This window comes from Microtus oregoni, unplaced genomic scaffold, assembly GCF_018167655.1.
Source record: "Microtus oregoni isolate MIOR12 unplaced genomic scaffold, Mior012 000010F_ref0000083, whole genome shotgun sequence".
In the NCBI taxonomy this organism is placed as follows: domain Eukaryota; kingdom Metazoa; phylum Chordata; class Mammalia; order Rodentia; family Cricetidae; genus Microtus; species Microtus oregoni.
In genome coordinates this window covers 5,044,906-5,066,634 of record NW_024543069.1, presented here as the reverse complement: position 1 = coordinate 5,066,634, position 21,729 = coordinate 5,044,906, and the positions used below count along the sequence as shown (strand labels likewise).

The following is a 21,729-nucleotide window of genomic DNA, read 5'->3' as shown; positions in this document are numbered from 1 at the left end:
TGGCGTGCTGTAGAGAGATTTCCTGATTCGGCAACAGTAGCAGAAAAAACGCTGTTCATTTTAAAGCGCGACTTCCTGGGGCTGTGCCGCCATTGCGATCTCTGTCTGGCTCCTGCGGGAGACAGAGCTTTTGAATAGAGCATTTGGAGTAAAGTGCTATGATTTGTTTGATGGCAACTAGACTCGCTGTGTTCTAGGGTCTGCTCTGCTTGTTAGAGGCAAGCATGCGCTTTCTTCTAAGAGAAGCTTCCTGACTCAGCTTTAGCTGCAAAGCCTGCAGCTCATTAAGAGGTCCTGTCACGAAACACTTAAATGGTGTTGATGAAAAGCTGAACACATGCTTTTCGGTTTTCAGCCGTAGCAGGAAAAAGGCTGCGCCGTTTAAAAATGCCGGCTTTCTGGGCTGTCCTGCCAGGACAAACTCTGACTGTTTGAGGCAGGAGGGCCGGCTACAGAGAGAGGACTTGAGTGTTGTCTGTTGTAGCTCACTTGCTGGCAGGGACCTTGAAATGCCATACAGTTGTTGCAGTAAACATGGCTACAGCCTGTATATCCGCCATGAGGCTGGAAAGCTAAGGAATGGACTGGATCTAGCTGGCAAAGCCACGCCTTTAATCCTACTGATATTGCTTGGTAAATTAAAGACTCATGTGGTCAGAAAAAGAGAGATATACAGTAAAGAGAGATTCAAAGACAAAGAAAATTTCTAAATGGTTTGAAGTGTGTTAAAAATATATGCAGACTAAAATTTAAAGTTCTTAAAGTAACAAAAAAAAAAGGAAGAGAGTTGTTGTGTGCGGTACACACCTTTAATCCCAACACTTGGTAGGCAGAGGGAGATAGACCTCTGTGACTTCAAGGTGTGGTAGCACACACCTTTAATCCCAATGCCTGGGAGGCAGAGACAGGCGGATCTCTGAGAGTTCAAAGACAGCCTGGTCTACAGAGTTACTTCAGGTCAAAGATACAGAGAACCTGTCTCAAAAAGCAAAAAGTTAAAAGTAAAAATAAACAAAATAGAGGTTAAAACAAAGCTGCACAAAGATGGAAAATACACAGAGAATTTTGATACTGTATGCTATTATGCTCTCTTTAAATTATTTAAATGCTGAGGAAGGAGCAACAGATGCTAAAAGATATTTATTTATAAATGCTGCTGAACTAATCCAACATAGATATTTTGAATTTGGATCTAAGGATATGATACTTTGGAAAGGAGTTTCTTATTTTGTTTTCACAGAGGATGAGACGCTGTTCATTTCTTCTATTCCGATTTGGTATGATGGACCACGCCCTCCTGAAGGGTTGCAGTGAACATCTTCAGAAAATTGCTTCGCTCAACTGCCAACTGAGATGAAACTAGCACACAGGTTATACCATGAAAGACCTAATTAACGACGCCCCCATTCAGCAGGAAGCAGTTTGGAGAGAAAAAACTGTGCCTATGTTCCCAAATATGGTTTATAAACGTTCTTTTACATTTAAAGGGGGATATGATATAGGTATGAATAATTTGCATTAGTATAGATTTTGCTTTATTGATAGAGATTTAAGGTCAATTTTGTTATATGTATTTCTGATATTGATTAAGGTATTGTGACTGTGTAGTTCATTATTAAAATGTAAGGTATAATTAAGAAATATAGGTTGTTAATGGATAATCATCGATAATAGTAAAGCTTGTAGTCATGTTAGTTAGATTTTCTAGATATATAGAGATATATTTTAGATAGACATTCTTCATGTCTTTCAAAGATTATAGAATAGGACATTTAATGTCTTAATAACTGAGGACTTTTCATGACAATGAGACACTCTGCTCCTGGCAGCACCAATCTACTTCAAGAGGAAGATGGGCATCGAAGAGGCACCTTATGGAGTTTGATAGCCATTTGGGCAAGAAACTGCTCTTGCCTGGACTACTGCATAAACTGGACACAGAGAACCCGCAGAGAGAGGACTACTGAACTTGCCTAAGGTGAGATGATCTTTCGGGGTTCCTGATTCATGAAAGAGTCTGGGAGACATTCTGCAGGACACAACAGATAGTGACTGAACTGACTTTGAATTTTCCTGCTTTGTGGAAATGAAATGTCTGCTAAAAACTATGGGCCTGAAGACTGAAGATGGATGCCCCAACAGTACAGAGGAACTTTGGGTGACTGTCCAGGCAGTGAGATGTCTCTGTCATTTCTAGAGTTTTAAAAGTTGCTTTTTTCTTGTTTGCTTAGGTAGTATTGTATCTTTCTGGAGTCTTTGATAGAGTTAAGAATAGTTATTTATAGTTATAGTTTTCCTTAGTTATGATAAAGATTATTGTAACTTTTACTTGATAACTGTTTTGTTATATGTAATTTTGCTATGTTAAATTTAAAGCTTTTTTTTTTGTTGTTTAAACCGAAAAAGGGAAATGATGGAGGAAGGTCATTGGCTAATAAAGGAAATGCCTTGGCCCATTTTATTGGTTAGAGGATAGGTGGGAGATGTAAACAGAACGCTGGGAGGAAGAGGAAGTGAGCTCAGAGTCTTGACAGCTCTCCTCTCTGGAGCAGACGCCTGAGAGAGACGCCATGCCCCGCTCCCGGGATGAAGCTCCAACCCAGGATGGACATAGGCTAGAATCTTCCTGGTAAGCGCACCTTGGGGTGCCATACACAGATGATTAGAAATGGGCTAAATTAATATGTGAGAATTAGCCTAGAAGAGAATGGGCCAAGCAGTGTTTAAATGAATACAGTTTGTGTGTTGTTATTTCGGGCATAAGCTAGCCGTGCGGGCGGCTGGGGTGCTGGGGACACAGCCCACTGCTCCTTATTTCAACACATCTATATACAATAGGCATGAATTGCATTTATAGAACGTCACGGGGCACTAGCAATCAATTATAATGTTATTCTTGATACACTTATATCTTAGTTCAAATGAACATTACTTTCAGCTTTAGGCAACCACATAGGCAAGAAGCTAATTCTCCTTATAAATCTGAGTAAAGCAAGATAAACTTACTTCTTGAGATAAGAGATTACTCTAGCAATGGTCATAGCATCTTTGGACATTATTGAGTCATATTTCCTCTCAATGATCTATATTACTGAATAGGTGAAGGTGAATGACCTTTGTGTAGTACAGTACAGAGATGTACCTGGTGATAAACCCACTCTTAAGTGAAAAATGCATTTAATTCTCTTAACCCACAAGCCTTCATAGCTCCCAAGCCAAAGTTCAGTGAGTATGACTTACTTTCTTTTATGATTGGAATATATGGGGGGCGGGAAGTGGTGATCTTTGCCCACTGCCTATCATTCCCAGAGAGCATACTGCATTTGGTATCACAGGTGAGAAATGTTCAAATGGACAACTTGTGCTAAATTTATATACTTTCTAATGGATCATAAAATTAAACTCCTTAGGATGAGCCATGAAAGTCTATGGTCATAATAGAAAATAAATAAAACATAAAAAACTGTTTTGCATAATAATATACTTCTTTAAAGCCCTCAGGACGTTCTGTCTCCTCACTTGGAAAATTCTCCACCTAGCCACATGAATGTACTATTAACATACATGTTGTAACCAATCTCAACCTAGTGGTCACCTCCTTGCTGAAGACTTCCACGACCGCCCAGCACCAAAGACGTTGTCAGGTGATTGTATTGACACATTCGGTCCAAGAGCAAGGACAGAATTTCCAGAAAATGTTTTACAGAATACCATACCGAAATTGTGTAGCAGCTGTTTGAAAGGAATTTAGGATTTCTCTAGGCTTCTGATACATTTCTACATCACACAGCTAAATTGCCTTTTCCAAGAAATCAAATCCTCCACGTTGAAGTCAGAAGCTTGAAGAAAAGATGTCCTTTTTAAGAGAAAAATATTCTAATTCTTCTCAGCTTAATCAACAAGCATTGTGTTCATAAATATCTTAAGAACATCTGTTGATTTTGCCTATTGAGCAAGTTATCATGAGAATGTCCCTGTTTTCCATCTGAGCATTAAAATGAACACTACAAATAATAGAAGTTGTCCCTACTTCTGTTTACTGAGAAAAAAAAGAGATGAAATTCTCTAGGTTATAGTCTTTATAGATGTTAGTGCTGGCCATAGTCACCATTATAATTTTGCTTTACAATAGCAATTAGTATTATACAACAGAAAATTTATGCTAGTTCCTAAGTGTTTTGATAGCAGAACATGTTTTTAAATCTGAGCATAGTCAGAAACAACTGTCTTCCTGGTTTTATCAAATAAGGTTAAAATAGTCCTAATCTAATGCAGGCTAATTCTGATGCTAATTTCCAGATGCCAGGATGATAAAGCGTTCATCCCACCACCATTCTCTTGCAAATACTAGTTGAGTGACTTAATAATAGAGTTCTCTTTTTCATAGGCTGTGCCCTATGGACACCTTGTACCTGGTTGATTCTGCTTGTGAAGGACATCCTAACCTAATCTAAACTGTTGCTTTCTGTCATTCTCTCTGAGAATAATTTGTTCTTTTCAGCCATGATGACATCACTACAGCATTGACTTTCTTTGATGAGACTTGCCATGTTTTATTTAATGATGCTTCTTTAGTTATACTGTTTCTGCTGCAAAGAAAGCATTAAAGACTTGGAAAATTTGTATAAAAATAAGAGACTCAAAGGTAGCCAAATACTACCTTTTGCATTTAATTTTTATAAACCATTCCTCTCAAAAGACTGGTAGATCCTCATTCATCCATTACGGATTACTTACATAGTTTTACCTGATATGATCCACCCATAGCCCATATGTTAAAGGCTTGGTCCTCAGTTTAGTGCTATTCGAAGGTGGTCCAAGCTTTATGACACAGGATATAGGAATTTAGGACATTAGAGGAGTACCCTTGAGGGGTAGAGGTACCCCGATCTCTTCCCATCTCTCCATTGCTTCCCAGCTACACTGAGGTGAGCAGTTTCCCCCAACATGTACAGCTGTCATTAGATGTCTTTCTCCTAGGGCAGCTGGCTGTGCATGAGACCTTCTAATACAATCAGTCCAGACAAACATTTCTGCTTTTTACTTTGGTTTACCATTTTACTTGTTGTAGTAGCAGAAACTTGAGTAACACAGCTTTGTATGCTATAGGTTTTCATGCTGTATCTATATTAATCTTCTTCCCCTATAAGGAAGCTCATGAGACTCAAATCGCAGCCTTTTTTATCATTCTTTGCATCCCTCACGTAGATAATAAATGCTGACGAAGCGATTTGCCATCCATTTGTGCACTCGTTTAGTGTATTAATAGAGGTATATATTTATCACATATAAATGTAAAACGATGCTTTTTAGGTGACCATGTAGACTTATACAACTATGATTAAAAACTTTGATTCAAATGTTACTTTTATTAGTCCCAGTCTGCTGTGCAATTTTCCTATTCACATTTTTGAAAGACACAGTTTTATAAAGGCTTTCGTCCTATTAGGAAGAAGCAGGAATATTTAAATGTTTAAACCAGACCAGAGAATATTAAAATTCAGCTTTAATGAAAACCTACTATGATGTTCAAATGGGATTTTGATGTGTGCATCTCAGCAAGAGGCCTACAGAAACAACAATCCTAAGTTCATCGCCTGAGACCAAAATCAAGATTTTTAAGTTGAAATTGTTCTCCTGCCTTGCATACAAATGAGTCTCTTACAGGTCACATTAGATTGATTTAGTTATTTAATTCTTTATTAAGAACTCCATTTTTATTTCTTAAGGCCTATATTATATTATCAATTAAGGTTTCTAAACCCTCGTTTTTTAGAATTTTTGTCCTGGTTACATTAGTGGATTTCAGTTTTTATCTCAATAGTTAGAAAGAGCATAAATGTATATACAGCTGTGTATTTTCTTTCAAATCTTATATACTTTCGAGAAAGAAGCAGCTTCAGTCTCTCTCTCTGCCTCTCTGTCCCTCTCCTCTCTCTCTCTCTCTCTCTCTCTCTCTCTCTCTCTCTCTCTCTCTCTCTTTCTCCCACATATACATACATACACTAGCCAGGACTAGTGAAGCATGCCTTACCAAGCAAATCATGAAGCATACTTTGTCAGTTTCTCTGCCTTAAAGCACTGAGGATTTGGTTTCTTACTCTGTTACCACTTCATGGTTGTCTTATCATGCAAGGTCTTATCTAAAGGAAGGCAGTAAGATAAGAGCAGACAAAAGCATTCGCATGTCTGATATAATTATTCTGTCTAACACCCAAATGAATACTGTTGACTTCCTAAGTCATGCACGTGATCTGATTGTATTTCCTTCCTTCATATTTTAATTTTGTAGATTAAAATTTTAAGTGGACCCAAATTTTCCGATATGCATGCAGCATCAAAACATGCTTCTTACAACAAATGCCTCCTCTTTCTTATGCTGTAGTAGACTGTGGTGGTGTGAAAAAGAATAGCCCCCATTGAGATCCATGTATTTGAATATCTAGTTACCAGGGAGTGGAACTATTTGATAGAAATATAAGTAGGAGGTGTGGCCTTGTTGGAGGAAATGTGTCACTGGGGGTGGTCTTTGAGGTTCCAAAAGCCCATACCCAACCCTACCTCCCTCTCTGTGCCTGCACGTAAGGACGCAGTTCTCCAGAATCATGCCTGTCATACCTGCTACCATGCATGACGGTAATGGACAAAGCTTATGAAAGTGTCAGCAGTTCCCTAATAAAATGCATTCTATTGTTGACATGCCATAGAGTCTCTTCATAGCAATAGTGACTAAGACACATAGGTATAAAATAGCATATGCTTTCTACATGGTATTGAAATAACCATGTATAAACAAACTCCAAACCAATTTACCATTGCCTTAGGACATCATACTTGTTTTGACCTAATTTAATCAGAATTAAGTCTAAAGTTTTCAACTCAGAAAAGCATGTAGGTTCAGCACAAAGCTTATGTAAAATATGAAAGCTTGGTATTACACATTGAAGCTATTAAATGATAGAGCCAATCTGTTAGCATTATTGACAGCCATCTGCCATTGCTTACTGAAGCTAGGGATAATTCAATTGATGATCTTTGCTGCATTGTCCATGAACTATAAACTGAAAACTGCAGTACAAGCATCTTGCAGAATGATCCTTGCCAATGCTGATGTTGCAGGCATGGTCTATATTTGGCAGAAAACAGAGAGGAACAAACCTGGTCCACAATGTCATTCACTTTATCCCTTTCACAGTCAAGGATTACACGCCGTTCTTTTTTTAACTCCAGATCTTGAAAGAGCGATCGGTAGGTCTCATCTTTCTTGTCGTTATTAATGTTCCCCACATTGATAGCAGTCACCTGCCACTTCTTCTCTGCAGCAGAGTCCAGCACAGCTTGCAGTGTTGATAAACCTGGGAAGACAATGGGTAAGGAAGACTGATGAAGAAACTAGAGGATCTCAGAGCCGGAGTGAGAAATGGCCAGATTCACGCCCTTGAGTTTAATGTGTTTGTTTGGTGATAGGGAGGCTGAAGCTATGATTTTTATCAATTTCTGCTTATGTGTGTGCCAGGCTAAAAAAAAAAAGCAAAAACATACTGTCAAAGGAAATTTGGATCACATTCTTTGTAACTCTGAGATGTGTTTCTTGTAAAATGCTGACATGCAAGATCTTCAGTATCTCCAAATTAATTAAAATAAAAAAAATTCCCAAGCATATCCCACTTTATAGAAGGTAAAATGGTTTTAGCTGTAAGTGATAGTCTGCCATTTTGTTCTAGTAATCCTGATGGAGTTTGTTTAATACATGTTCACAGAGACTCCCGAAGCAGCTGAATATCACAGCCAGTGATGGCTAAGAGACATCTTAGCCTTCGCTGTCTCCAGCTGGTAGCAGAGCGAGGGCTTTTTTTTCTTCTTTTTCAGCCTTCTGTTATATTTTTATTGTTGGAACTGATCTCATAGATATTAAATCATTTATCTATTAACCAGCTATTTCTTTGGTATGGATTTATCTCATTACCTAAATATAGGACTATTTTTCTAATTGTTAGTAACTTTTGTTATGGTGTGGTATTACTTCAACAAGTGGCCAGTGTGGTATTTAATTATACAATAACTGCAGCATGTTTAAAACTTTAAGATCAACAACCAGAGTCGATTGTTTCTTGAAGAGCTAAATCTATGGTTTAGTACTACAAAAAGTAGCAGATGCTCTTGCCTTCTGTATTCTTTCTGCTGTCTTTTGGAAAAAAGTTCATCACATAGAAGAATAGCTTCATGGAACACGGTCTCAAGGCCCTATAGAGAATTCACTCTATATATCATTGTCATTCCAGGATGATCTGATCTGTACACTTCAAAATATACCCGGATCTGTTTTTATCTATATGGGGTGTGATTCACCTGATGTGAGCAGATCTGTTTATAACCTAAGTTCAAATAGCAAATTTACAATGGCCAGGAAGGGAACAGCTATGTTTTGTCCACCAATATCTCAAGCTATAAAATGTCATTGACAATCCTATGGATTTAATGTTAGTCATAAGCAGGCAAAATAATTTAGGGTATTTTTTTGATATTGGCAAACAAACAAATTTCCCAAATAGGGTATATGCCAACTGGTGAAGCTGCCATTTGTAGCTTTTTCAATAAAGATGAGGAAAATGCAGCATCAGTCAAAACCATAATGGAAATAGACTCAAGTACCTAGTGTTAATTTGGATTAAACCCATGAAATCATAATTAAAATAAGTATTAAGAATATTTGTTTGCTTTAAATGGGTTAGACCCAATCAACTATATTGAAAATATAAACTAGCAAGAACCGTGGGATTTCAGAAGCATTTCCTTGCTTTTCCTGTGTGGAATCTACTCAAGGTGGGGATAAAATCAAGTTTCTTTTTCTTTTAGCCATCATCCAATACACGTGACCAAGCATCAGTTCCGAATCAATGCTGTGTGACATCCACTGAAGTTAGGGAGTCATGGCAATGACCGTCAGCTATTCTGTACCACCCATGACACAGTTGTATATGCAGAACTGAATCTTATCACACTATCAATTTACAGAGAATATATGAACATAATGAGCCCCAAGATGTTCAGATCATCAAAATCCAGAATAGGAAGCAGATTCCATAGTAACAACTCTAACAAAAATTTATCAAGCAACCATGATATATAGAGCTCATCTTTACCCTGCAAAGTAAAGAAATGTAACAATGTAAACAAACAATGGTGTTAATGGATCTTCGCTAAGAGTGACAGTGATATAGATAGATAGATAGATAGATGGATAGATAGATAGATAGATAGATAGAAAGATAGATAGATAGATAGGCAGGCTATATATAAAATAAGAGAATTGCATATTTTTAAAGTGTTATGTACTCTCAAATAAAAACCTGATGATGACTAGTATTTGTTTATAAAGAATTTCAGAGAGGCAACGAAATGCCAGATAAAACAACAAAAATCTTTATGTAATAGTCATTGTGAGAGAAGCTAAAAGTTCCTGACAACCTGGGTGTGGTGCCATACTCTGGAATCTTAGGTCGGTTAAGGATGAAACAGTAAAACCATGTGCATTAGAACTAGTCTCAAAATAAAGGTTTGGCCATTTTACTGATATTGATTATAATAAAGATTAAAAGTAATTTGTTAATAGATAGTACATAAGAGTGTGAAATCAGAGCAGTCTGGGAAAGACTCACCAAAGCAGTCCCTGGTCTGCTATTACAACAGAAGGTAGAGATAAACATGCATTTCTCAAAGGGTGACAAAGATTTCCCTCTACTTACACAATCTTCAGTGATAAAATCTTAGAATCCACCGCAAAGCACCTGTGAGGGCTGTTTACTCTGGGCAAATCCAATTCCCCCAAGTTGTAACTCAAGTAAGTACCTTGTCTGCTTCTCATCACCAATAAGGGCAGAGCACATACAACAGGTCCCCTCAGTAATTCAACAATCACCAGCTGTTTGAAGATACGTTTTGTAACTACTCCATTGTTTTTTCTATCTTTCCAGACATGGGCTTCCAGTCACTTTAAAACAGGACTACAAATAAGGGCCATGCTCTCTCTGTTTTCTCATAGAGTATTACCCGGGAGCCACCTTGACTCTATGTAATAAGATATTTTATTGCATTTTATTAAATAATGAAATTTTCACACCAAAAACTTCAAGCACTAATATATTTGGCATTGTCTGGTCTTTGACAGATAATATAAGAAAATTTACATATAAATTCACTTATAAATGTCTAAGTAGATTTCACCGTGATAAATGTAAGCCTCAAATTTATTGGCAGTTTACCATGTCACAGAATATAGGGATGATATATAAAATAAAAGATAATGGATTTTTTTTAACACCTAACTTCCAAACTCATTTATTCTGTGTCACAAGTAACGTGCACTCAACGTAGATTCTACATCATTAAAATTCTTAGCATTAATGTTTTGGATGCCGGGTAACCTGATACAAAATACTTCTTTTTAAAAGCTCAACTTCTCAAGTCGTGCTCTATTAGCTCTGATACAGCTGACTGTGCATGACTTCACATCACTCACTCACAAGCTGAGGGCTGATCTCACCCCAGTGTGGAAGAGACTGTTGCCTCTGGCTCAGCAATGCTCTCTCTCAACATTATTTTGCAGGGGTAGCCACAGACTCTCTCAAGATCTGCTACTCAATTTCCTCCCTCCTCACAGCTGACAATCATGAAAGACTTCTACTGACGGATTTCCTCACAGTTCATACAAGACTTTTCAAGTCGTGAGACAGACTCACTGCCTGCTTTGCAAAGGGGGGAGGGCGGGCAATGCGGAGGGGGCGGGCAATAGAGGGGGGCAGGGGCGGGCAATGCTTTTTAAATTACACACCACTAAAAACACGTGTTCTACCTCCGAAGATGTAACTAAAGTCTTCTCCCACAGCCCACGTCCACACTGCTATGCTCTTGGCCCGACAATGGAATTAGGAGAAAAAGCAAGCTGAGCTTCTCCCCTTCTCATATGAAATGGCACCGAGATTTCTTCATCAGAGCATGAATCCCTTCATTGAGATAGAAATGTGCGTGGGAATCAGAAGCTCTCCATAAACACTGATTCACGGAGAGCCCCCAGTGAGCCTGATTCAGGTAACCCAGATAGGTATTCCACTGCAGCATGCCATCTTGATTTCTTTTTTCTTCTGAATAATTAACAAGAAGAAAGGTGTTGAGATAAACCTTTGTAAAATCGGAAGAAAAATTGAAAAAAGCAACTATCCCTTTTCATCATTTTAAATATAACCTTAAAGCATTCCAATTATATTATGAGTCCCAAATTAAGTTCCCAGTTGCTATTTAGTTCTTAAACATTTGGATTTAGAAAGAAATAGCTAGTTCAACATTGTTAGGAAGAGGCTTCGCATGCATGACCTAATTGCAAAAATTCATAAATAACTAGCAGTAATGTTAATTTCATTTAGACCCACTATCCTTAATAGTGAAAGAAAAATTCAGGAAAAAAATAGCTTAAAATATCTTTTATTTGCTTATGAAGGGCTGAAATTTAAAATGATATCTGCTGAAGGGCATATTCCATTCAGAACTGTCTTCATTCTTAAAATTGTTATATTTTGCATAAAAATTCACTACCTCACTCATTCCAGGCAGTGTAATTAATATGCATGCTCACCAAGTCATGGCACTGTGCCTAGACTAGATTATAATAACATGCATTTGCCTCATCAGCTTTCTCAAGACATCAGGGGGAAAATTGTAGTTTGGAAGCATTTTAGTTCTGTGTTAGATGATTTCTTTGACCTGGAGTCAAAGGGATAAACAGCCTTAGTTCAATATTAAAAACCAAGACATAAATATAGAAATGAGTCATTGATTCCGTTTTTACTTACTGTACAGAGAAATATATTATCTTCCTTCATTGACATTGAACCAAAATCACATGTCATTGCACTCAAATTCAAATATATTGCACCTGTATCCAAAGACCAAAATTATGAGACCTTATGGGCTGACAGAGCTGGCCCATTCCCCTAGTTAAAAGTGTTATCATGCTCCATCTTACTGCTCCCAATGCACTGATAGCACAAGAATTTTAGGAAGGGCACGAAGTCCTCAAGGAGTATCAGACTGCTGCCAAGTAGCTGGGTAAAGAGACGACACCAGCAATTCTGAAATGTCAGCGGGAATGGGAGACACAGCATCTGATTTCCTGTCACCAGGAAACTGAGATTGGTGGAAGATAATTCCGTACGACGTTCACAGCACCCAAGGCTTCCCATGTGTCTGCCAGGATGTCACCTCGGCATTTGGATGGAGTTTGAGAAACAAGGTTAAATGAATTACAGTATTAGTTAAGGGCAGCCTGATAAAGCAAAATATGTCTAAGTCTCTTTAATCTGGTTTACAATTCTGGGGAGAATATTGTTGGGGAGAGAATTTCTGTCTAGTTCTCATGCTATTCAATGGCACTTTTATTTGCTGGACATCTTAATGTAACACTGTAATATAACATAATATAACATCATAATGTAACACTCCACAAATCCATGTAATCAAGGAGGTAGAGAGGCCATATTGAATGATCCTCCAATGATGTCAGTAGATAGAGAATATTATAGAATCTCTTTAAAAAGCCTGATTAATAAGAATAAGGTAGCACAGGTAGGCCCTCCACAGCAGGTAACACGATAGTGAGCAGGGAGCCCATGAAAGCTATAGGGTATTAGTAAAGACAGCAGCTCACAGAACGAATGTATGGATAATTTTAACATTATGCAATGTCATAAATTAAGTAACTAATAAGATAAAAGTAGTCAGCAATAATGCCATTTCCATTAGCCAAATAAAACATAAGATAAAGGCCAAGGCCATTTCTGTGTTTGAGAGTCTTACATATTTATCTCTGGAAACAGTTGAAAATGGAAGGCTGTGTAACACTTAACACATTAAAACATCGGCAGCTACTTGATAATATCTCAAAAGTGTGCCCAGAAGGTCACTCTGGGTTTAATGTATAATTACTTAATATTATGACACTAATGTTCTTTGGCCAACAGATGCACTTGACTGGATTCAATTTGTATAATTTAATAATTGGAGATTATCTCATCCTTCCAATTTTATTTAATATTTTGAAAGCATTAATAAAATTGTTGTAAAATGCCCCAGGTTCTCTTTGCAAGTACATAAGTCTGTCCGTTCTTTTATTTCTGAATATCTCTCTTCTAGTCTTTGTGTTTCTCTTCCTTCCTCTGTTTATGTCAGATGTTGCTGTTGTCTATTTGAATGTTTTTGAGGTTCACCTTTTTTCATTGAAAATAGATTCTTTTATCATACAATACATCCTCTCTTCACTCCTCCCAGATTCCCACACCTTCCTCTCATCCCCAGATCTACTCCCCCTCCATGTCCTCTTCAGAAAAGAAAGACAAAAGCTGAACAGGACAAGACAAGATACAGTAGACAAGGCAAAAGCCCTCATATGGAGGCTGGACAAGGTAATAAGAGGAAAAGAGTCCCAAGAACAGGCAAAAGAGTCAGAAACACACCTGCTCTTGCTCATTTTTAACTAATGGGAATAACAGAAGAAAGGCAAGGGTGAGGTATACTTCTAAACCTGTCATGCTGGCATTTCCTTACAAAGCAATGTCTTATTCCCCTTCCTAGAGTGTATAACAATTTAAAATTCATACAGTCATTGATCTGGCCTCTGGCCTCATCTACATGTAAGATTTGTTCATCTTTTGTCCCTTCAACTTAGCAAGCATGATTGCCTTCTAATATCAGATTAATTTTAAGAGGCCCAAACATTTAACTCATCCAGTGAATAGCAACTATGTATCTGGCATTACCTGTAGCTCTGCATGTCTAGTTATGAACCTCACAGCCAGGGTGAGTAGTGCTTCTGGGTAGAGTTTTCCTGCAGCTAACAGTAAAACCATAAGTAACAAACAGACCTTATTCTGGGTGACTGAATCTGTCCTTGGAATGCAGTAGGAGCTCAATAAATAGTTCTTGAGTGATATATCAAATACAGTATTAATTATAAATTGTTTTACATCCTAGGAAGGGGAATAAAACATTGCTTTGTAAGGAAATGCCAGTATAACAGATGTCCTCAGAAAACTGTATATCAAAGCAGACATCAAGAGCCTCTATAAATCTGAGCTATATGCAGACACTTGGGGTGAAAATGGTTTGGCCCAAGTCAGAATGTGAAGGAAGGTCAATCAGATTTAGGATTTAGATTTAGTGAATGAGCAAGTCTAGAAAACTCACTGGAGGACCCATATATTATAAAGCCTGAAAGCCAGTCTGAGAATTCCAATGTTATCCTAATTGTAATATGAAGAAGCCATTGAGATTGATGCTGCCAAAGGAAACACATTTAAAATAATTCTGATTGCTTTGTTGAAAATGGATCCCATAAAAAGCAGTGTGGCATTAAGGACGTGAGGTGTTGAATGTGTGGTAGTACATTGACCTGGGGGCTTAGGTCCAGAAAAGAAGCGACCAAATATGAAATACACACATAGATGGAAATAGCATCACTATGAAGTAAGTGTGAGAAATGCAATTAAAATATGCCGAACTTCCAGAAGAGTTCCAGGGCTGCTAAGTCCTAAAAAAGTGGTCAGAGGGCAAAAGGGAAGCCTAAATACCAATAAGCTCGGTTTTGTAAATTATTTTTATCACATACACAGGAAACCCATATTAAAGTCACCCTGAACTTTGAAATCCACATTTACCATCATGACTCTGCCTGTACTTTACATGCATGATGTAGATATCAATTCTTCCTTCTCAAAACAGGAGATGAAGAGGTTGACACAGATAATATTATATTATGAGTACTGACTGGTTTTTACACAGAGGCCAGTCATGCCTTGGTTCAAGGGGACGGGACTGAAGCCAGATGCCTAGCTTGAGCAGGCCTGCCTCAGCCAAGCCTGAGTGATAGGAGGAGGATGGACTGACACTGGCTCCCTCCAGTCTGCCTTTCAGCACAACAAGGTGCTCCAACTTGGTCAAAGCAGGCGGATCTCTGTGAGTTCGAGACGAACCTGGTCTACAAGAGCTAGTTTCAGGACAGGCTCCAAAACCACAGAGAAACCCTGTCTCGAAAAACAAGCAAAACAAAACAAACAAACAAAAAAGCGCGTCTGAATTTCTCTTGAAACTTTAAGTATTCCGAGAAGTGAACTGCAAAAGGAAGCACTGCGGAGCCTAGCTATGTCTCTATAAAGCGCTTTACCCTCTTGCCTTTGCTTACAGATGACCTCCAAAGACACATCAACATCCCCCAAAGTATTTTATACAATATGAGGTGTGCACAGACTCATGTACTCTCATCACAGACATGATGAATATTAAGAAGACCTTGACTCCTAAACTTCTAAAGCAGCTCTTCTAATACGGTAAAGAATACAGAAACAAACAATTCCCCATCCTCAAGTTGGCGCACTGATAGAACACATAAACAATCCTGTGGAATTATATAAGGCAGTTGGCGTTGGATGCCAGAGGCCTGTGCTGGACTATTCTACACACGGGTAGATCATGACCTCACGAGCATCCTGCAACTTCTCTGAAGTTCAGAGACTTTATTTTAAAAGAAGGCTACTTTCCACCTGATAAATCTTTTGCATTGAACAAGATTTAGTAACTATACAATACTATAACACTTTCTATTTATATGCTTGTATGGATTCCCTTTAAGCCACTTCTCTGATGAGGAACATAGCCATTCTGGAGTCTTTGTTGCTCACATGGCTCACATATGCTAGGACTGAATACTAAGTCATTAGATTGTCACAGGCTACCCCTTTCATCTGTGCTCTGAATCTCCTCTGCTTGATTGTGTGCCTGTGTTTGTTGTTGCTGTTGTCCTGTTCTGTTTTTGCATTGGGATTTTTGTTTAATTTGTTTTTTTTGTTTTGTTTAACTTTAAGCATGTAAATATACTAAAATTGCATGGTTTAATTACATAAAAATGAAACCAATAAATTCTTAGGCATTTATTTACTTTTAGAGCACCCCATAGCCATACCAAAAGCCAATGCTGTGCTGGACCCATTAGGAAGGGACTCCTGTTACCTACCCCTGTCGCTGTCATAGAGGTACGCAAACTTGTCCCACTGGTAGTACTCGATCAAGCTAAGAAGGGCTCCTTTGAGGTCAGGTCGCATCTGGATGACAAACGGATGCGTGCCATCTGTCGGGAAGCTCGGAGTGATGAAGGACACGTGGAGCGTCCCACAGAAGGACGTTATGGTGTTTACGGACTTCTTGTCGTAAAATCCGAAGATGGCATAGACGCCTCTTGAGAACTGGGAGCAGACTGGAAATGAGAAGCACAGAAAAGGTGAGTTATTTTATCACCATATAATCATATGGATATTCCTGAAATGCGGTATTCATGTAAAGTACAAGATCATTGCCAGATCAAAAGAAACAGTAAGTTAATACTAATGATTCATCAAAATTTATAGAAACTTTTATTTAGCATTCAATTAGATAAATTTAAAAAAAAGCTATAAAGGATAAAAAGCAGGAAATAAGGCTACATGAAAATGCATAGATTATTTGACAAGCTTCACGTGGGTAAACGTATCTTAGGACAATTATTTAAATATATAATTCATTGAGGTTTAAAGTATTATTTTAATTAGAATGTAATTGAATTCTCTTTCCCCTTCCCGTTTCTCCTTTCAACCCCTCCTATGTCCCCCTTTTCCACTCCTTCTCAAACTTATGAGCTCAGTTGGTAAAATGCAGGCCACACAAGCAGCTAACAGTGTGAGCCATGGAAACCCCGTTAAAAAGCCAGCCATAGTACCATGCATGAGAGACACCATCACTGAGGAGGTGGAGACAGGAAAAATCCTGGGATTCACTTATCAAATGGCCTACTCTAACCAGTAAGCTCCAGATTCAGTGAGAGACCCCATGTAATAATAAAGTAGACTGCTACAACAAGGAACCCCCCAAATATGACGTCTGCCCTCTTTGTGCACATACACACATGAGCACACTCACTGACTCACACAGATGTGCCGACACACACACATACAAAGAAATTTAAGCTGATGGCGCTTTATATCACAAGATTAGTGTTTCCATAGTGCCAATGTTAAGAAATCTCTGTGAGAAGAAGAAAATACCATGTTTATCTCAGATATACAGAGGTCTGTCACCAGAGAGGCATATGCTCATCTCTGTCACTCAGTCAATCAGCAGTTAAATACAGCTAATAAAATTAAATAAATTCCCTAATTTTACTTTAACAGTTGCCTTAACCTACTCACCTGTTCCTCTGTCTGGCATTTCTTTGGTGAAATCAATATACTCAAGTGTGCTACTAAGTTTCTCTCCATTCCATCCACCCTACTTCACTAATAGGAAATCCTTACATTATGCATATCATGTGTCTGTTAGGTTTTATATTAACTCATTTCTTTCTCATGATAACTCTTGAGATAGGATCTTTTTTTATCCCCAAAATAATGATAGGAAAATTACCACTTTGAGTAAATAGCTTGTAGCCAGTAAGAGATGTGTTCAAACCCAAGCAGTCTGCATTCACAATCTGCATTCATATCTATTATACAATCCTTTTTAAAAGCACAATTAATGGACTATCTACACAAATGTTATTGCTTTTGTACACCTGGTCCCTCCCATTGATATTTCGTCACTATAATTGGAATGCTCTTTTGAAACACCAATATGACTGTCCCTTTCTGATAAGTAAAAGCAACTCAGCTCAGGATTTCAGTGCTCTATAGAAACCAACTGTAGCAGCCCTCAGTCACCAACCCACGGGATCAGATGCTTTTGATGGATGCATAGCTGGTATTTGCTGAATGACCCTGAACCTATCAGCATCTTCCACATGAATTACTTCCAATACTATCTTACTTTACTGAATCACTTTCACAAAGATGAGTGGAAATAGATTTGTTTCACAAACAAGAGCCTTGTTAAAGTAGATGTAGATTCTAATAAGCAAATCTAGATGATCTGTACCTAATAGCCAATATTTCAATTATTAAGAGATGATAATACATCAGAAAATAAACAACAATGGTTTTTCATATATTTCATGTAACTACAAGATGAAATTGTGCTATTTTATTTGTCCTCCTCTAGGTAAGGAAAGTAGCCTTTAATATATTTGATGACTGAGTTGGTTCATCATATAGATGAAAAAGACCTTTGGCTGTTAAGTCTTCCAGGCAAACTCGGCAATGATCTCTTAATTTGTACATGGATAAATGCGTACTGACATGGGTATTTTAAATTTAAATTGGTTATAATTCTTGTTAAATCTTAGGTTGATGAAGTATGACATCTGAAAAGGGAGGGTTGCTGTAAAATTCTCCCTGGATCTACTTTATTTGATTTCCACGGAAAGGTTGGCATGGCGTCCAGACACTGGGGTTTTCATGCAATATGATTTATTGATGGGACTTCCTCTCTTGAGCACAATAGTTTTCATGATGGAGAGAGCAGCATCACCAGAATGCTCAAAAAGAAAGCCGCTGTTTGAATACAGAATCTCAGTAAAGAGCCACGCATTTCATTTTTCACAGATCTGAACTTTGTAGTCAAGAGACTTCTTTGTTACGTAAGCAGCTGGAAGCACTTCCTTTGTCTCAATAAAAAAAGCAAACTGTATAAAACTTTATAAGAAATTTTATCTCTTTTAAGTCAGAAACCATACATTCTCTAGGAACTTCTGCCAATTCTTCAGTGAATACTGCTTGACAACATGACCTTGGTCACCCTCAAACCTATCACCTTATGGTTCACAAATTATAATGACTTTCTTTTTTCCTACTTCACTCTATTTTGGGGGTATTTCTTTCTTAATATCCTATTTCTACACATGCCACTTGATCAATATTTCTCAGTCATGTTCATTATCTCCAGATACAGTAAGAGTGACATTGAGATCTCTGAGCAAGCACTTTAAGTGAAGTACTACTTCCAAGTTCACAATAACAGTCTGAGAATGGGAGCTGAATCTTATGTTACATGAGTGCCTCATGTCCACACATCCAAGACCTTCTGCAATCTTCTACTGTTGTTCCCCAGTACAGGCTTGTATTTGACTTTGTATTATTGTCACCAAGTGCCTTGTAGGTCTTTGATAAGAAAGTTCTGCTTTCATTTTTTTTTTTTTTTACATAGATGTCAAGCAGCAGAGGGAGATGAAGAAGGAACTGGTACAAGCTGTCACTCCCAAGAACATGCCCAAGGGACCTACTGCCTCCATTTAGGCACTAGCTTACAGTTTCTCTCACTTTCCTAAAAATCCTCACAAACTGGGGTGTAAGATTTTAACATTAGGAAGAGGTGTAGGGGTAATTTGTTAGTCACATTTTATCATTTTGCTCTGGCTTCCTAAAGCTTCTACCTACCTCATAATGCAGAATGAATTGCCTGTCTCTGAGAGTCAGCATCATCTTAGCCATTAATGGACTGATTTAAAGTCTTTTCTTAGATACAAGCCAAATTCTTACCCATGACCCTCTAAACCATACCAAACATAAGGGTGTGTACTTCCAAGATAAGAAATTTCCAAATAAAAATCCCATTTCTAAAATAAAGTAAAAAGGGGTTACATGTAAGGCAGAGATGGGGGACGAAAGAAGAAGATAAAAATATATCAGGGAAAGCACTAAGATTTTCAGCACTGTGCAAAACGTAAGACATCCAAGATGCAGGGTATCATAATGAGAAGGTCAACGGGCTTGAGTTGCTCCATCGCTATCGCTTTGCCAACTTGCCTTTCACACTGAAGCCTTCATAGGATGCCTGCTACATGCATGAAGGTTTCCCCAAACTAGCATCATGTGAATAACATCAAGGACTGCTGCCCTCTTAAGCACTGGTCACCTTTCTTTGGACAGTGTACATAGGAGCCTGTGACTGCTTAGGTTTCTGAATGTAATGAAATACTTCCCCCAGCAAGCCTGTGTCTAACTGGAGGATGACAGAGCATGTTAAGCAAGTTTACCTTTTATGAACTTGTCAACTCTGGGTTTGATGTGGTCTTATTTATTCTTAGTCGTCTTCCTGGCATCCTTTCTTTTTCCCAGTTTAAAGAAATTAACTTATTTTGAATGGTGCTATTCTTGCTAACAAGTACATCTTACTCAGCCTCAAATTTTCTCCTTTCCCAGCCTTTACAAGACTTTCTGCCATACTCTTTGTTCATAATTATCACTATAAACCTGGATAAAAGATTTTCTGACAATGCCACAGCCAAGATGTTGACTATCTTAAACATTCTTTCACCAGCTAAACACAGTTACCCATGGGGTCTCATGAAATGGACAATAGGTAGAGAAATTCACTGCCATAACAAAACATAAATATCTTTGATTAATACTATCAGTAAGGTCTTTATTTCTATCTGCATCTTCATGAGTTAATTCTTCATGACCTGCATTCTTGACTTCTAAGTTCATATTGGAATAACTCAGTCAGCTTTACCTATAGCACTGTAGGCTTTTAATAACAAAGATCTCTACACTTTCCTAAATCCTTCCTATATTTTCATTCCCCAAATTTAACACTTGCACCGTAAGGTTTACTAATAGCAGTGAACGCATTCTTAGGACTGACTTTCTGTATTAGTGGGAATGAGTGATAAACTTTTTATCCGTGTGCCACTGTATGACATAATAAATTTAATAAAATAAGGACTTCTTTTCATTTTTGGTTTCAGTGCTTTCATCACCTACAATCCTCTGCTCTTGTCATTCTGCATCCTTGGTCATGTGTACTGCACTGCTGCTATGTGTACTACGGTTCTGTAGCACCTGTACTACGTGTAATATGATACTACCTGTAGCTTCTGCCCTACCAGTAAGGGCCCTGGAGATTGAAACACACACATACACACAGAGACAGAGACATGGGCCATCCTTGAAACAAGAATGCCCCCTTTATTGTGTTCAGGGGAAGGTAATATAGTGCTCTGGCCACGCCCCAGCTCTTGATATCTTTCAGCTGCAGCCACCAGAAATCACTCCCTTGTATCATGCTCAGAGCAGCTGCTAACTCAGGCAAACAAGTTGTTTTGCTCAGAGAAGCTGCAAGCAAGTTGTTTACAGAAAATTCAGGGTCTAGGGGTCCACAGTCCCCAACAGTCATGCATAGAAACATATGCCAGAGGAGTCTTGTAGCAGACAGGAAGCAAAAAGACAGAAACAGAAGCTGGCTGTCAACCTCCATTGGCATACCCATAATTACCAACTTAAACATCACATCATATAAATTCCTACTATTTCTCCAAATAATTCTACCAGTATGGGAAGGGAACATTCAACTTATGAACTTGCAAGAACATTTCCTATTGGAATGATAATCATTATGGGTGGGTAGAGAAACCTATTGACACATTAAACACTAAAACTGAGGGAGGTATTCTGAATTAATTAGAAATGTGCTTAGTTATTTCATTTTCATCTCCACTTTAATCTCCAATGATACTTCCAAAGGGTAAAGTTTTCACCCTGCCCTACATCTTCTAATGTAAGAAAATTTAGAAATGCCTAAATAATCCAGAATAGTGTGCGATTAACTCTTGGGGAAAATGTGAAAAAATAACAAGCTTTCTAAAATGATGTAGACAATATTAGAATTTCCAAACAGTCATCATAGAAATGGAAGACAGAGAAAAACAACACAGAGTTTCAGCTCTAGCTTCATGTTCTGTACAATTACAATTTTACACATTATTGTAAGTTTCCAAATGAT

General features: G+C 38.0%; 1 protein-coding gene across 5 annotated transcripts in view; it reads right to left on the bottom strand.

Moving 5' to 3' along the window:
- Gria2 (glutamate ionotropic receptor AMPA type subunit 2) overlaps nt 1-21,729 on the bottom strand; it is a 123,923-nt gene that overhangs the window by 48,309 nt on the left and 53,885 nt on the right. For all 5 annotated transcript variants that reach the window (XR_005974930.1, XM_041659247.1, XM_041659246.1 and 2 more), the window contains exons 3-4: nt 16,058-16,297; nt 7,159-7,355 (exon numbers count right to left, since the gene is read on the bottom strand). Coding sequence is in view for 4 of the 5 variants with exons in the window: in XM_041659247.1 (XP_041515181.1) it covers nt 7,159-7,355; nt 16,058-16,297 (437 nt within the window). In the remaining variant the exon portion in view is untranslated. The remainder of the gene's footprint in view (nt 1-7,158; nt 7,356-16,057; nt 16,298-21,729) is intronic.